The sequence below is a fragment of the Bos mutus genome, chromosome 2 (assembly GCF_027580195.1).
Source record: "Bos mutus isolate GX-2022 chromosome 2, NWIPB_WYAK_1.1, whole genome shotgun sequence".
Taxonomy (NCBI): domain Eukaryota; kingdom Metazoa; phylum Chordata; class Mammalia; order Artiodactyla; family Bovidae; genus Bos; species Bos mutus.
In genome coordinates, this window is record NC_091618.1 from 92454171 (window position 1) to 92472087 (window position 17917).

General features: G+C 40.1%; 1 protein-coding gene across 1 annotated transcript in view; it reads left to right on the forward strand.

Annotated features, from left to right (window-relative positions):
* Positions 1 to 6561, forward strand: part of ARL6IP6 (ARF like GTPase 6 interacting protein 6) — a 71676-nt gene extending 65115 nt beyond the window's left edge. The window contains exon 4 of the mRNA XM_070390517.1: positions 6090 to 6561. Within this exon, the coding sequence (XP_070246618.1) occupies positions 6090 to 6108 (19 nt within the window). The 3' untranslated portion in view covers positions 6109 to 6561. The remainder of the gene's footprint in view (positions 1 to 6089) is intronic.
* The last annotated feature ends 11356 nt before the right edge of the window (positions 6562 to 17917 follow it).

A 17917-nucleotide genomic window follows, 5' to 3' on the forward strand; every position in this document is an offset into this window, starting at 1 on the left:
ATCCACTCTAACATCTCTATATCCTTAAGCCTTTTAATTCCTTCCTCAAGAGCATACCAAGGCAGGTGTGACATTCTAACTTAATTTAGTGTAGCACACCTTTTGGTCAGAGTATTAGTCAACCAAACAATCTGCCAGAGCCTTTTTCACCCCTCAAACTAAATCATAAAGTTCAGAATCTCTTGCTTAGGGAGCCCATATCAATAAATGTGGCCTAACCTAACTTTATATTTCCTACCCCATTCACTCATACCCTTAATACCTACTCCCCAGATTTCTGTCCTTATAAATTGGAAAATTCATGTACTTCTTTTGTTGTGTGGAGAAACAACTCATGATAAACTTACATCTCATCCTTTAGGGCTTGTCAGGACTTCAGACTGCTTTTAGGTCTAGAGGCAGAGGGAGTGGCAGTGGTAAGTCTGGTACAGAATCAGTACCGGCTTGCAAGGCAACTACTTCAGGAGAGGTCTTTATAGGCTCTTCAGACAAAGCAGGGTTGACCTCCACAGGCAAGGGTGGAAGGGCTGCTTCTACTGGCAGAACTTAAAAGCTCTGTGCCCCCAGCTTCATTGGGATCTTCCCAGATATCCTCATTCTAATGATCAGGATCCCATTCCTTAGCAATCAATGCTTTACTTTAACGGGAAACACTGGGTGGGGTTGAGAATTCAGTTTGCATTGTAATTCAGCTACTTTCAGGATGAAACTCTGGTTATTTTCAGAAATCTCAGCTTGGCAACTATAGGAGATAAAACATTTTTTTTTTCCCTTCAGATCAGACATAGAGATTTTTAGGTCATTTAAGCTGAGCTTGAGCTGGGAATTTGAAGCCCTGAGCTCATCATTTTCTTTGCCCATTTTCTCTAGTGCATTTAGGAGCAATCACTGAATCTTATTATACTCCTTAGTTTGACTAAAATGTTCTAAGGTATCAACTACATAGTCACTTAGAACCTCAACCCACTCTAGTATTCTTGGCTGGAGAATCCCAGGGACGGAGGAGCCTGGTGGGCTGCTGTCTATGGGGTTGCAGAGAGTTGGACACGACTGATGCAACTTAGCAGCAGCAGCAGTCAGTGGTGATATTTTGCATATCTTTATTGCCACTTCACACTGTGGAGGACAAATGCCCTCTTTACTAATAGATACCCTTTAGTATTTTAAATTTAATCAAATTAGAGGCCCAATGCAAGAAAACTCTGAGCCAATTTAAGAAATGCATTCTTAAGATTCTGTTCCTCTTTAAGAATGATAATTACCAAAATCTGTATCAGAGTTCCACCAGAGAAGCAGGTATTTATTCCCCAGAGCTCATAATTACCTATTTTACTTGCATAGTTTCTATGTACTTATCACTGATTCAAGTTTAGTTTCTTCTCACTATGTATTTGGTTACAGCAGGTAGTCTGTCTTCTTGAAGAGATGTCTCCTGGAGCTCTTGGACTTACCCCAGTCTCTGCTGGGTGTTCTATTTGCCTGGGATTCAGTTGTCATCTTGGAATCTCTCTTCATCAACACTCTGGGGATTCCCTTTGCTTGTCTATTTGGTTGGATATCCTATTTCCTTTTCCATCTTCCCTTTTCTTGTTGTGTCCCCTCACTTTGGTAGAGCACATTTCCCAGTAACTTCTTAAGAAAGGGTGCTTGGGAGGTAATTTATATTTTAAAACACACATGTCTAAAAATGTCTACATCCTACTCTCACACCAATTGATAACCTGACTGAAGACCGAAAACCTTTTATCTCAGAACTGTGAAAGTTTTGTTCCATTATTTTCTGGATTCTAGTGTTGACATGGAAAACTCCAAGCTGCTCTGAGTCCTGAGACTTTGTATTATACCTGGGTCCCACTCTCCATTCCAGAAGCATAAAATATTTTCTTCTCAGGGTTTCCCTGATAGTCCCGTGGTTAAGAATCTGCTTTGCAATGCAAGGGACACTGGTTCGATCCGTGGTCTGGGAAGATCCCATGTGTTGTGGAACAACAAAGTCCGTGGCAATAATTACAGAGCCGGCACTCTAGAGCCCACAAGCCACAACTACTGGAGTCTGTTGCCTGAGCCTGTGATCCACCACAGGAGAAGCAACTGCAGTGAGAAACCTTCTTTCCTTTCACTGAGTAAGCTTTCAGTCTCCTGCCCAGTTTGCTGGGAAGTCAGGGAGGAATCTGAGTTCGTGATTGGGGAGGGTTCTTCGTAAGTGGAGTTGTAAATAATCTTTTGGTTCTTAGTTTCATTTTCACCCTACCTTCAGAAGTTCCTGGTGTCCCAAATGCCAAGGCTTTTGACGTTCTATTATACGCGCACACACGCACGCACACACACACACACACACACACATCTGGTTGTCTCTCAGCTTTCTCCTGTTTGCTTAAAGCTCATCTTTCTCCAGTTAGTTACTGCCTGTCTTCCTGTTTCCCAACTTCCATAATTTTATTGTTGTATCTCCCCTTCAGTTCTTATCTGAGTAAATACATTAAAGAAAGAAATATATATTAAAGAAAGAAAGAAAAACCCAATAAAGCAAGCAAATCAAAACACCTCTTTGGGTGCATCATGTGAAGTCATTTCAGTCGTGTCTGACTGTGTGACCCCATGGTCTGCAGCCTGGCGGCTCCTCTAGCCATGGGATTCTCCAGGCAAGAATACTGGAGTGGGTTGCTGTGACCTCCTCCTGGGGATCTTCCCAACCCAGGCATCCAACCCTCATCTCTTATGTCTCCTGCATTGGCAAATGGGTTCTTTACCACTAGTGCCACCTGGAAAGCTCAAATACCTCTTCACTGTCATCTTAATGGGATTTTGGGGGATAACAAAAGTCAATGCATTTGTTTAATCCATCACCTTTACCAAGAACCCATTATATTAATAGAATTTCTAAGGATGAGCTCAGGTTCCTGGGGGTAATCTCTACTTGGTTGTGATTTTGAAGGATTACTTAAATACTATTTAACTTCGTATATTAGCATCTCATTTCATAAGTGAGGTTCACCAAGAGCTTTTTTATTAACCAGGAGTGGTTTTGGTATGTGTCATTCTTGTCTCACAAAATTAATTCAGGAACACCTCTGTTTTTTTATTCCATGAATTTGTTTACGGTAGGAATTATTCTTTCTTTGAAGATTTGGTAAAAGTTGATTATAAAATCTTCCAGGTATGGTGCCTATGATTTGGCTTTGCTCTATCACTTGTGCCTAAAATTCTTGATCAATGTGAACTTTGACGTCTGTGGATTAAATAATAACCCAAAGCTATTACTCTAAAGCTTACACTTCATGGTAGACGGCTATATTACTATAAAATCATAATGTACTGAACTCAATCTTAACTGACTCCAGAGTATATTCTAAGAATGTGCATTGAAAATCTACTTAATAGTGCTTGAATTACAAAGAATAGCCCTAAAATAATTAAATTACCTACTTAAAAATTAGTTACCTAGAATTTAACACTTAATTCTTTCCAGATAATTTCACATACGGGGGTTTTATCTTCCCAGGTACATTGTAAAAGCTTATATATGTATAACGCTTAACTCTAAGAGCCATGTTTTATACATATTTGTATCCTTCATAATGCTAAGAGCTGTGCTGGATAGACAGCATAACATATAAATACTAATGACTGATTTTAGTATCTCCTCACCATCTACATCTTTATTAATGAATACATGTGGGAAAAATTCAGTTTATTAAGGATTCTAGTTAGTTAAGCTCTAAAAATTAATCAAATTTCTCCAAAAATTTCTACATTAGATATATAATAATTGATTAAATTTCTTTTGAAGTTATTGCCCAGCTTTACATTCTGACTTTTTATCATTTTGACTTAATGACTAGCTTAGACTGCTCATAAAAGTAATGACCCATTCGTTTACTTATCCATCTCAATAACTGATGCAGCTCATTGAATCCAGTGGTTCAGCTGGTGAGATTGATATTGAAAGTAAATGTAGCTGAAATAAGTGTAACAATCATTTAAGAGCCTTGTTTGTCTATTGCAGTGTTGTGACCCCCTCAGAATAAAAAGGTTTCTGGGGAGCCCTCTCACTGGCCAGAGAGATACCTAAACAGGAATGGTCTGAGTACTTTATGCTCATTTCAGCCAGAGTAGTTCTTCTGTTTCATTAACTGAGATTTCCCACTAAGTGTTGTTTGAACAAAAGCCTTTTAGGCTAAAAACGGGTTTTAAAAACTACTGGTCAATTGTGTAAATATGACCAAAGTCTCTATAGTTCTCAATTGCATCATACATGTGCTAAATACTAATTTAGACACCAAAGAGAAGCTCCTGTTCTCAAGACCACTGACAACCAGCTCTCCAGGATGCAATCATTTGTGTCCAATGAGAGAAAATAAAAGGGCAATTTGAAAGGTTCTCTCTTATGCTCTTTTTCCAGCTTATATAGTTTTCTTTTCCATGGTTCTCAAGATAGTCACATAAATAAGAATAATTAATTTTGGAGAGGTTTGCATTCATAAGTTGCAAAATATGGTTAATATTTAGAATTTGGTTAAGAGATAAAAAAAATGTCACTCTGTGAAATTGGAGTTGCACTCTGACTCTGTCTTGCACAATTACCCTGAACCTAGCAGCTACTGGGGTTCAGAGGTGCCACCTAGAGGTTGTTACAAGGCCTTCTCCCCTATGGGTCCAATGACAGCCTTGAGATCAACACAGCATGCTCCATCTTGGGATCCTAGAAAGTGTGGGCTTTAAGGATCTTTGACCTTCCAGGGGAGGATCAGCCAGTTATGGTCCAGGAAATGGAGGAGGAACTGAATAATGGGATCATCCTCTCTACCTTGAGGTAGGAGAGAGACTAGCAGAGAAGTTTCATTCTGATGCCTTGAAAGAGGACTGACAACCTTCTGGGGGCTACAGTGCCAGCCTCCAGGCCCCTCCACCTCTTGTGACCCTCCTCACTTAAGGTGTCAGCCACACTAAAGTCCCCATAGTCTCAATGGGCCAATGAAGAAAAATTGCATCACATCTAAGCAGGCTTAACACTAGAAAGAGGTAAACAAAGGGAACAATATGAATAGGCCTCCAAAGAAATAGAGATGCTGGAGGAGATAGAGAACAACTTGAACAAAGCAATGATTAGAACTCAAGTTTTCAAGTAAAACACAAATTAGATTTCCTAGAAAAAAGCGCCACCCCCCCAAACCTCCATGATTTCCAAATAAAAAAATTCATTATGGGACTTGTAGGAGAAGATGGCTATTTATATAATCAGGAAAGAATGATACATCTATATTTTTCATTTGGAAACATATATACTATATGCCTGGCACAATGCTAAGTGCTGGATATAAATGGCCATAAGGAAATCATGATTTTGTCTTCCTGGAGCCAAAAGACTTGAGAATGACAAAAGGGAAGGCCATTCTGAAAAAGTGACACGATAATGAGTGTGATTAAAATTTTAAATAGTGTAAAGCTCATAGGAACAAGAAAAGGAAAATGGATGAGGTAGTTCATCTCTTTGAAGTTATCTGGCTGAGAAGAACTGTAAATATACCACTTATGCTGCCCAATTAAAGAACCAGGGAGTCTTCAAAATTCTACATGGAGAAATAAAGTATAAATGATACAATGAAGGCCACGATACAATTAATGTTAGTATGGACAAGGATATGTCATAATAGGAGTATGATCGATTGCAAATAACATTTTTGAACATACATAGCTTGCCCTGTGCTAAGTGCTACACTTATTGTCTCATTCACTCTCTATAAAGTGCCTTCTATACCTGCCCCACTTGATACATTAAAAACCCAAGGCGCAGGGTTGTTACTCAATTGCCCATTCACAAAACTAGTGAGTAGTTGAATCAGGATTCAAACACAGGTTTTACCTGCCTGTAGTGAATTCTCTTCCACGCCCTGTAGGCAGCTCTTTATCGGAAACTGCCCTCAGCCAAAAGGCCCCTCTCCTTGTCACTTCAGCAGAGCTATAGCTATATAGTAACGCATTTTTAAACCAGGCACCCTCATGCTCTTCTATTCATCTCTGGCCCAAGCACACCTTTCAGATCTTTTAATCACACAATATCTTGCCTAACTTGTTTGTTCTTTTTGTAGATTAAATCAGCAGAAATGAAGAATGAGGAACAAACGATCAGATCTCTTCCCTAGCTTCCCTTCAAGTAATTGCCAGAACAAACTCTGTGACCAAACTGTGTGAACAAGATAACATCTAGAGGAAGATCACAAGGAGTCAACAAGCCTGTACACAAGTCTGCACAGAGAAGGGGATGGTGATGACTCTGACCCCTATTTCAATGATTAACTGAGATTACTTCTCTGTTTCTCTTAAAAAGCTTTCATGACCATATGGAATCTCTGGAGGTGGTTTTGGGGGGAATGTGGATTCCACCATGTCCTCAGATTGCCAGCATTCTGATCAAAGGCACCTTTCTCTCCTACCATTTGTGAGTATGTAACTGATTTTGTAAGCGATAAGCAGTGGGAACCAATTCGTTGGGTAACATACCCTATTCTCCTCTAACCTGGAGTCTTGAGAATCAAAGATGTGTCCATTCTGTGTTTCTGCTGTGGTTCTGGGAGAAGGGTGATCTTCTGATGACAAGTCCTATTTCTGAATAAAGAAGTATTCCTTGAGCCTACAAAGCAATTCATTAAGCAAATTGCTGTACTTCCCTGAAAATACTGCTTTTGCTCATTCAGTTCCCTTATCTTTGATACTGGACTCTGAACCAATTCATTAGTTTCCAATCTATAATGTGATTTGCTAAGTGATCTTGGGCCTCACAACAGACTTTTCAGACAGATGTACTTTCCTTTATGAACCCTTAAATTGATCTCCTATGAATTTGGTTAATATGAATGATTTTCTCAGACCCAATTATGACTTTTAAAATTAAATATATTTATATTCAGTTTAGTCAGTTCAGTTCAGTTGCTCAGTCGTGTCTGACTCTTTGTGACCCCATGAATCACAGCACGCCAGGCCTCCCTGTCCATCACCAACTCCTGGAGTTTACCCAAACTTATGTCCATCGAGTCGGTGATGCCATCCAGCCATCTTATCCTCTGTCATCCCCTTGTCCTCCTGCCTCCAATCCCTCCCACCATCAGGGTCTTTTCCAATGAGTTAGCTCTTCTCATGAGGTGGCCAAAGTACTGGAGTTTCAGCTTCAACATCAATCCTTCCAATGAACACCCAGGACTCCTTTAGATCTCCTTTAGAATGGACTGGTTGGATCTCCTTGCAGTCCAAGGGACTCTCAAGAGTCTTCTCCAACACCACAGTTCAAAAGTATCAATTCTTCAGCGCTCAGCTTTCTTCACAGTCCAACTCTCACATCCATACATGACCACTGGAAAAACCATACTCTTGACTAGATGGACCTTTGTTGGGCAAGTAATGTCTCTACTTTTCAATATGCTATCTAGGTTGGTCATAACTTTCCTTCCAAAGAGTAAGCATGTTTTAATTTCATGTCTGCAATTACCATTTGCAGTGATTTTGGAACTCAAAAAAATAAAGTCTAACTGTTTCCACTGTTTCCCCATTTATTTCCCATGAAGGGATGTGACCAGATGCCATGATCTTAGTTTTCTGGATGTTGAGCTTTAAGCCAACTTTTTCACTCTCCTCTTTCACTTTCATCAAGAGGCTTTTAGTTCCTCTTCACTTTCTGCCGTAAAGGTGGTGTCATCTGCACATTTGAGGTTATTGATATTTCTCCCGGCAATCTTGATTCCAGCTTGTGCTTCTTCCAGCCCAGCATTTCTCATGATGTACTCTGCATATAAGTTAAATAAACAGGGTGACAATATACAACCTTGACGTACTCCTTTTCCTATTTGGAACCAATCTGTGGTTCCATGTCCAGTTGTAACTTGCTTCCTGACCTGCGTACGGATTTCTCAAGAGGCACGTCAGGTGGTCTGGTTTTCCCATCTCTTTCAGAATTTTCCAGTTTATTGTGATCCACACAGTCAAAGGCTTTGGCATAGTCAATGAAGCAGAAATAGATGTTTTTCTGGAACTCTCTTGCTTTTTCGATGATCCAGCAGATATTGGCAATTTGATTTCTGGTTCCTCTGCCTTTTCTAAAACCAGCTTGAACATCTGGAAGTTCATGGTTCACGTATTGCTGAAGCCTGGCTTGGAGAATTTGGGGTGTTACTTTACTAGCGTGTGAGATGAGTGCACTTTTGTGGTAGTTTGAACATTCTTTGGCATTGCCTTTCTTTAGGATTGGAATGAAAACTGACCTTTTCCAGTCCTGTGGCCACTGCTGAGTTTTCCAAATTTGCTGGCATATTGAGTGCAGTACTTTCACAGCATCATCTTTCAGGATTTGAAATAACTCCACTGGAATTCCACCACCTCCACTAGCTTTGTTCGTAGTGATGCTTTCTAAGGCCCACTTGACTTTGCATTCCAGGATGTCTGGCTCTAGGTGAGTGATCACACCATCGTGATTATCTGGGTCCTGAAGATCTTTTTTGTACAGTTCTTCTGTGTATTCTTGCCACCTCTTCTTAATATCTTCTGCTTCTGTTAGGTCCATACCATTTCTGTCCTTTATCGAGCCCATCTTTGCATGAAATCTTTCCTTGGTATATATAATTTTCTTGAAAAGATCTCTAGTCTTTCCCATTCTGTTGTTTTCCTCTACTTCTTTGCATTGATCACTGAGGAAAGCTTTCTTATCTCTCCTTGCTATTCTTTGGAACTCTGCATTCAGATACATATATCTTTCCTTTTCTCCTTTGCTTTTCACTTCTCTTCTTTTCACAGCTATTTGTAAGGCCTCCTCAGACAGCTATTTTGCTTTTTTGCATTTCTTTTCCATGGTGATGGTCTTGATCTCTGTCTCATGTACAATTTCATGAACCTCCATCCGTAGTTCATCAGGCACTCTGTCAGATCTAGTCCCTTAAATCTATTTCTCACTTCCACTGTATAATCATAAGGGATTTGACTTAGGTCATACCTGAATGGTCTAGTGGTTTTCCCTACTGTCTTCAGTTTCAGTGTAAATTTGGCAATAAGGAGTTCATAATCTGAGCCACAGTCAGCTCCTGGTCTTGTTTTTGCTGACTGTATAGAGCTTCTCCATCTTTGGCTGCAAAGAGTATAATCAATAAAGCTCAACATTCAGAAAACGAAGATCATGGCATCTGGTCCCATCACTTCATGGGAAATAGATGGGGAAACAGTGGAAACAGTGTCAGACTTTATTTTTCTGGGCTCCAAAATCACTACAGATGGTGACTGCAGCCATGAAATTAAAAGACGCTTACTCCTTGGAAGGAAAGTTATGACCAACCTAGATAGCATATTCAAAAGCAGAGACATTACTTTGCCAACAAAGGTCTGTCTAGTCAAGGCTATGGTTTTCCCTGTGGTCATGTATGGATGTGAGAGTTGGACTGTGAAGAAGGCTGAGCACCGAAGAATTGATGCTTTTGAACTGTGGTGTTGGAGAAGACTCTTGAGAGTCCCTTGGACTGCAAGGAGATCCAACCAGTCCATTCCGAAGGAGATCAGCCCTGGGATTTCTTTGGAAGGAATGATGCTAAAGCTGAAACTCCAGTACTTTGGCCACCTCATGCGAAGAGGTGACTCATTGGAAAAGACTCTGATGCTGGGAGGGATTGGGGGCAGGAGGAGAAGGGGACAACAGAGAATGAGATGGCTGGATGGCATCGCTGACTCGATGGACGTGAGTCTGAGTGAACTCTGGGAGTTGGTGATGGACAGGGAGGCCTGGCGTGCTGCGATTCATGAGGTCGCAAAGAGTCGGACACGAGTGAGCGACTGATCTGATCTGATCTGATTGCGGTGTTGACCATCTGGTGATGTCCATGTGTAGAGTCTTCTCTTGTGTTGTTGGAATAGGGTGTTTGCTATAATATTTATAGTATATTTTATTTTTTTAATTTTAAAGAAATGAAAGACAGTCCATGAAATGCAGTCCCAGTAGTTATCTGTTGGACTTTATTACATATTTATCTATAATAAAGCAGTTATCTTCCACAAGTGGGTATTTTCAGTAGAAAATAGGACCTATATTCAGCACCAGTACTATAAATGTTCTTTTTTAAAAAACAAACATAATAAAGTAAGCATGCATAAAAACATCAGTGAATTACATATACTCCACTGAAAACTACACAATAGAGACATATAAGGCTTATTTGCTATCCTCTCAGCTAAGTTTAAAATTTGCCTTCAAAATTTTTTTCTCTCAGGCCTCATCTAGTTCATGCCTCAAGAAGAGGAAAGTTTACAGTAAAGGGAGGTTCATATAGTACTTATTAAGGACTTTGTATGTTTGACTCTATTAGATGAATACTATTACTATTTTACAGATAAGGAAATTGAAGTCCAGAAAGAGCAATAGTTTGCCCAAGGTCACACAGCTAATTGGGAACAAAGTTGAGCTTTAAAACCAGACTGTTAGAGGTTCACCATCATAGTCTTCTTTTTTCTGCTTTTCATTCTACCAAGAAAATGCAAACCCTCTGGTTTCTGTCTTCCTCCAGGGAATTCCCTGAATTTTCTCCAGGGAACTTCCCTTTTTTTCTCTGTTATTTAGAGAAAGCTCCTAATTCCCCATGCATGCACCTTAATGTCTCATTAAAATATGTCTCTGAGTTAACAGTTCTACATCCAGTTCCCTAAGTAAAATGAACACAAAGGAAGGTTTCTGTTGCAGAAAAGGGGCAGTGAGAGATACCAGAATATGCCGCCCAAAATATGCCTCTTTGGAGTATGGGTTATTTTGAACTAAAGGCCATAGAGAACCAGCAATCACAGCAGAGGCTCTAAAACTAGGGCACAGAGTTTCTTTTGTAAAGGAAATATACATAGGATTAGTAAATAAGATTTCCATTTGTAGAAATGTCTCTCCCATATACGAAGACGACTTTTACCAACTCTTTTACAAATGGAGAAAAGTGAAAGTGAAAGTCGCTCAGTTGTGTCCAACTGTTTGCGAGTACATGGACTATACAGTCTGTGGAATTGTCCAGGCCAGAATACTGGAGTGGGTAACCTTTCCCTCTCCAGGGGATCTTCCCAACCCAGGGATTGAACCCAGGTCTCCCACATTGCAGGCACATTCTTTACCAGCTAAGCCACAAGGGAAGCCCAGGTCATACTTAAACTGGAACAACAGGATTTTCCTGGTGGCGCAATGGATAAGAATCTGCTTGCCAATTGCAGGGGACACAGGTTTGATCCCTGGTCTGGGAAGATTCCGTATGCTGCAGAGGAGCGAAGCCCATGCTCAACAAATACTGAGCCCTTGGGCTGCAACTACCAAGCCCATGTGCTGCAACTACTGAATCTCATGCACCTACAGCTTGTGCTTTGCGACAAAAGAAGGAAAGCAAGAAAAAAAAAATGTTTTAAAAAAACCCTTTACAACAGATTTTTACTAAACATAATTTTCCTGTCACTTTCCCCAAACTTGCCACTACCACCCAGAAAGCCCCAAACTCTTTTCTTTTGTTGGTATTTAAAGCCAACAGGGTATCTAGCACCTAATTTGGGTGACTCATTGCTGGGAGCTTCCATGTGTACATGTTCATGTTCATGAAATTCTATTGTTTTTCTCTTGTTAATCTAATTTACAGGGCTTCAGTTGGTAAGATTGGTAGAGGAAGATATTTTTTTCTCCCCTAAGATGAGAGAAGTAAGGTGACACCTCTAGGATCACATAATTGGGCAACTGCCTCATGCAAGACTAGAAACAGTGACTCATCCAATTCCATATGCCAAATGGAGCCCATTATAGAGACTGAAGGCTTGGAGCTTTCAGCATTTTCAACTTTGGGGTTCCCTACCCTGAGAGATAGAAGTTATATTTATAGTTAAAGGGTAGCAGAATGTGTCACCCCAAAATACCACTGTAGGAGTTCATGGCATTCCACACTAAAATATGCCACTTTGGTATTTTGATTATTTTGAGCTGTAGGTAGTTGAAAAACCACAAATGCAGGGAGAGGATTTTTCTAACACCCCTTATCTGTCTAAAGACAAATCCTCCAAAAGGAACTCAATTGTCACAAATCCCCTCCCCAGGAAGAAGTTTCATCAACCAGGGAAGATTACTATATCACAGGAGAGGAGACTAAAAACTGACACCACAGCCAGACAGACTTTGTCACAAACTGTCAAACCTCCTATGTATTCTCCCAAGGGCCCACTTGTCTTTCCATCTTTTGTAAAAAACCATTTACTGTGCCCTAAGAGCTTCTACATCCCTCTCCTGCTTTACCTGTTAAGATGGTATTTAATCCTGAATTCTAAAGGCACCTAGGGGAGTGACTCATTTTTCCTGGATATTTCCTATGGCTACATGCATACACACATTAATAAACTTCTATGAGTTTTTCTCTGGCTAATCTTTTACTACAGTGTCCTCAGCTAAGAATTCAGAAGGATAGAGGAAAAATTATGTTCCCCTCATACATAATCAAGCTCTTCAGAAAATGTCCAATCAATTTTCTGATATGATAACTAATGGGAAGCAGCTGTCTTTTCCCTTTTATTTAAAAAGTGGAATTTATGGGAATGACATGGGGATTAATATTTATAAAGTGCTTTTTGAAAGGAAGAAGCACTGTGATTATTCAGTAGAGCATAGAGTTATTGGAGAATGAGATTAATCTATCTCTTGTAAATCTCTTTAACTAGGCAAAATGGATATGAAAAAGACCTGATCAAAAGCCCCCCAAAGACATCAAGTGCTGACCAGTGCACACTGTCAACCTTACCAGTATTTCAGAAAGGTCTGCAGAGCATTACTCCTTCTGCCTCCCTCCTCTCAATATAACTTATCATCAGTACATAACCTTGGTAAGGCTTGTGGACAGCTACTGCCCACACACATTTAGTTGTTCTTTTCAGCAAGATGTCACATCATAAAAAATAGGCTTCCTCCTCAAAATAATGTAGTTTTTTTTAAACTGAAGATTTAATGGGTAATAGAGAAGACAGTTTAGATTGCCTATACCACAGTAATACTTAGTAATATCTCTATAATACATCTTAGATCTATTCCCAAATGTTCTTTCTGACTGACTTATGTTCATGTCCTAATCTCTTCCAGAGCCTCCAAAACCTTAACTGTTTTCTGGAGCCCTTCAGCTCTGTCCACACTTCACTTCGCAAAACATATCAAAGCTTGCTGGCCAGTCAGCTTTTTGCCCCTAAGAAATCAATTCAGGTTCAGAGATTATCAACTGTTACTCAAGTCTGTCCCTAAAGCTTTAGTCCAGTATTCCAGGAACAAATCCTGTTCTCCAGGAAGCAAAGTATTAACACTCAAGAAAGATATAGGGATGAGAGTGTGGGAAGAGAGAGAGAAGCAATTCTGATTTAAAAGAGCAAGATTTTCTTTTTTTCTGTGTGCTAACATCTGGAAATGTATTCCCATCTTTAGATCAAGCTGGTACCTAGAATCTATAATTAAACACAAGATCTCATTTGAGATAAACGATAACATGATGAAATAAAAAATCACACCACCTAAATTTCTTCACCATTCAGTGTGTTTCAATAGATAGCTTTAATCTAAAATAGACTGTGGGCAGAGTTAAGTTCAAGGAAATTGGAAGTAAAAAATAGTTACTGTTTTAAATGATTAAAAAAAAGGGTAGCCAGTAAAATATCATAAATATATTCAAGGCAGTAGTCTATACAATAATAAAACAGAATAGTAACACTAGTCTAAGGTTTGAAAAACAAAATTCACCAAGTACATTTGAATATTGAATTGACTTTATCCAAGTATTCATACAGTGATTCTATAGTCAGCAAAAACAAGACCAGGAGCTGACTGTGGCTCAGATCATGAACTCCTTATTGCCAAATTCAGACTGAAATTGAAGAAAGTAGGGAAAACCACTAGACCATTTAGGTATGATCTAAATCAAATCACTTACAGTGGAAGTGACAAATAGATTCAAGAGATTAGATTTGATAGACAGAGTATGTGAAGAACTATGGATGGAGGTTCATGACATTGTACAGGAGGCAGTGATCAAGACCATCCCCAAGATAAGAAATGCAAAAAGGCAAAATGGTTGTCTGACAAGGCCTTACAAATAGCTGAGAAAAGAAGAGAAGCTAAAGGCAAGGGACAAAAGGAAAGATATACCCATATGAATGCAGAGTTCCAAAGAATAGCAAGGAGAGATAAGAAAGCCTTCCTCAGTGATCAATGCAAAGACATAGAGGAAAACAACAGAATGGAGAAGACTAGTGATCTCTTCAAGAAAATTAGAGATACCAAGGGAATATTTCATGCAAAGATGGGCACAATAAAGGACAGAAATGGTATGGATCTAACAGAAGCAGAAGATATTAAGAAGAGGTGGCAAGAATACCCAGAAGAACTATACAAAAAAGATCTTCATGACCCAGGTAACCACAATGGTGTGATCACTTACCTAGAGCCAGATATCCTGGAATGCAAAGTCAAGTGGGCCTTAGGAAGCATCACTACGGACAAAGCTAGTGGAGGTGATGGAATTCCAGTGGAGCTATTTCAAATCCTAAATGATGATGCAGTTAAAGTGCTGCACTCAATATGCCAGCAAATTTGGAAAACTCAGCAGTGGCCACAGGACTGGAAAAGGTCCGTTTTCATTCCAATCCCAAAGAAAGGCAATGCCAAAGAATGTTCAAACTACCATACAAGTGCACTCATCTCACACGGTAGAAAAGTAATACTCAAAATTCTCCAAGCCAGGCTTCAACAGTATGTGAACCGTGAACTTCCAGATGTTCTAGCTGGATTTAGAAAAGGCAGAGGAACCAGAGACCAAATTGCCAACATCCACTGGATCATCGAAAAAGCAAGAGTGTTCCAGAGAAACATCTATTGCTTTATTGACTATGCCAAAGCCTTTGACAGTGTCACAACAAACTCTGGAAAATTCTTCAAGAGATGTGAATACCAGACCACCTGATCTGCCTCCTGAGAAATCTGTATGTAGGTCAAGAAGCAACAGTTAGAACTGGACATGGAACAACAGACTGGTTCCAAATCATGAAAGGAATATGTCAAGGCTGTATATTGTCACCCTGCTTATTTAACTTACATGCGGAGTACATCATGCGAAATGCCAGGCTGGATGAAGCACAAGCTGTAATCAAGATGGCAAGGATAAATGTCAATAACATCACATATGCAGAAGACACCACACTTATGGAAGAAAGAGAAGAACTAAAGAGCCTCTTGATGAAAATGAAAGAGGAGAGTGAAAAAGTTGCCTTAAAGCTCAACATTCAGAAAACGAAGATCATGGCATCTGGTCCCATCACTTCATGACAAATAGATGGGGAAACAATGGAAATGGTGAGATACTTTGTTTTGGGGGGCTCCAAAATCACTGCAGATGGTGACTGCAGCCATGAAATACAAAGATGCTTGCTCCTTGGAAGAAAAGCTATGACCAACCTAGATAGCATATTCAAAAGCAGAGACATTACTTTGCCAACAAAGGTCCATGTAGTCAAAGGTACGGTTTTTCCAGTGGTCATGTATGGATGTGAAAGTTGGACTGTAAATAAAGCTGAGCGCCAAAGAATTGATGGTTTTGAACTGTGGTGTTGGAGAAGACTCTTGAGAGTCCCTTGGACTGCAAGGAGATCCAACCAGTCCATTCCAAAGGAGATCAGCCCTGGGATTTCTTTGAAAGGAATGATGCTAAAGCTGAAACTCCAGTACTTTGGCCACCTCATGCGAAGAGTTGACTCATTGGAAAAGACTCTGATGCTGGGAGGGATTGGGGGCAAGAGGAGAAGGGGACAACAGAGGATGAGATGTTTGGATGGCATCACCAACTTGATGGACATGAGTTTGAGTGAGCTCCAGTAGTTGGTGATGGACACGGAATCCTGGCGTGCTGCAGTCCATGGGGTTGCAAAGAGTTGGACATGACTGAGCGATTGAACTGAACTGAATGATTCATAAATTGGACAAGCAGAAAAGAACCCCAAGGAACTGTACAATAGGCTCTTACAGATAGAAGGGAAAAAGAATGGATTGTTTCAAAGCAAGGTCATCTTCCTTTGGGGGATGAAAGGAACTATCAAATGGATTACCTCACTAGTGCTAGTACCTCACTAGGAAATTCCTGACTGACTGGTTAAGATTACATTCTTGATGGGGGTTGAAACTGTAATAGGTTAGGTACTAAGTCTTGGTTTGGTGGCATGGGCTTAGCACAAGTGACTCCATCTTGAGTCTATTGTCTCTTTTTTAAAAATTCCCCTTTTTTGATCATACTCTCAGCTTAATTGAGAGATGTGACAAAAATTTAAGGTGCACTGCTCTGATGTTCTTGTAGGTTTTGTTAATCCTTCTTGTGGTATTCACAGGTCATGATGCTTTTTTGCTTAACATCTGTGATATTCACAGGCCACAACTTCAGATTCACAGTTTTTTTTTGTTTTGTTTTTTTCAGTCAGTCATTCTCTTTGTTCCTTTTCTGACATTCCAGTCTTTGGGAGATCATTTGCTTGGTGGTTTATGGTTGCAAATATGCACTTAAAGCCTTTCAGAGAACCAGTGCATCAGGGAGACCATTATGGTTATTGTAAGTGCGATAATTCCCAGTGCTTGGAGTGCATCTAGAAACCATGGTCCCCAAGATTCAAACTAATCAGAGTCAAGTAAATCAAAGAAAGACAGCTGAAGGGGTCTTTGTAAGCCAAGAAGCTTGCTGAGTGATTATATATAACTAAGTTTCAGCTTCTCCAGAGGAGTTAATTAGGTGCAACAGGATGTTGGCCACAGCACAGACACCTTGCTAAAAGATAATCACAGGCTGTCCTGTTATCAAGAACAACTTTGGGCAGAGAATCTAAGGATTTTTGTTGAGCAGCTATTGCTTCGACAGAAAATCTCATGAATACTTTCAAGAGTTAGGAAGAGGCTTCTGATGATGGCCTCATTTACATTTATTCCTAATCAAGGAAGTAGGGCTCCTGCCAAAAGAAGCGAATCAGAAACTACCAGATAATGCCTGTTGAATCTGTGGCTCAGGACTGATAGTCGTGGAGGCCAGTAAAAGTTTAAGGATTTGTAGACCGCACAGGCAGTTTGATTCTGGTTACTTTTGCCTTGTGTTCCTTACTTTGCATAGAGGCCAGATGTAAAGTTCACCAAGTTTGCGATTGTTAATCAGAGACAAGGAAATAGACCAGGGGTTCTCAACCATCTTGGACAGATCAGACTTTTTGATGACAAATCTAGCAATCTGAAAATTTATCCCCCTTAGCAATGGCCTGGGAGATATGGGTGGTGGCCTTACCTTTCCAGGCCAATGCCAGAGTAAAGGACAGAAAGAGATGACAGGCTTTCATGTTTAGTTACAGTATAAAATCTCTTTTTTTCTTTTCAAGTATTTATAATTTGGCTGCACTGGGTCTAGTTGGGACCTTTAGGTGTGGCACATGGGATATTTAGTTGTAGCATTCAAACATTTGGTTGTAGCATGTTGGATCTAGTTCCCTGACCAAGGATCAAACATGGGCCACCAGGATTGGGAGCGTGGGGTTTTAGCCACTGGGCCACCAGGGAAGTCCCACAGTATGAAGTCTTGATCTGGTATCTTGGGAGGAACCAGTCTACCTCAATGTTGGCTACTTCTCTTTCTAGTTTATTTGATTTAGAGGTCTTTAACATTTGCTTAGGGCCAGATTGCAGGTGGAGCCTTCTTCTAAGGTTCAAGTCCCTGAAGTCTGGCTGCCATTTGGGTAGTGAGGAGACTTATTATAGTCCCCTGCAAGGAGATTCAAGGGCAGACCTTGTTCTCAGTGATCCCAAGGAAAAAAGGGGGAGAAAATTGTTAGTTTGGAGACTCATATTTGAGGAAACTAGTAAGTGGGATCCAGTCCAATTTACAGGTAT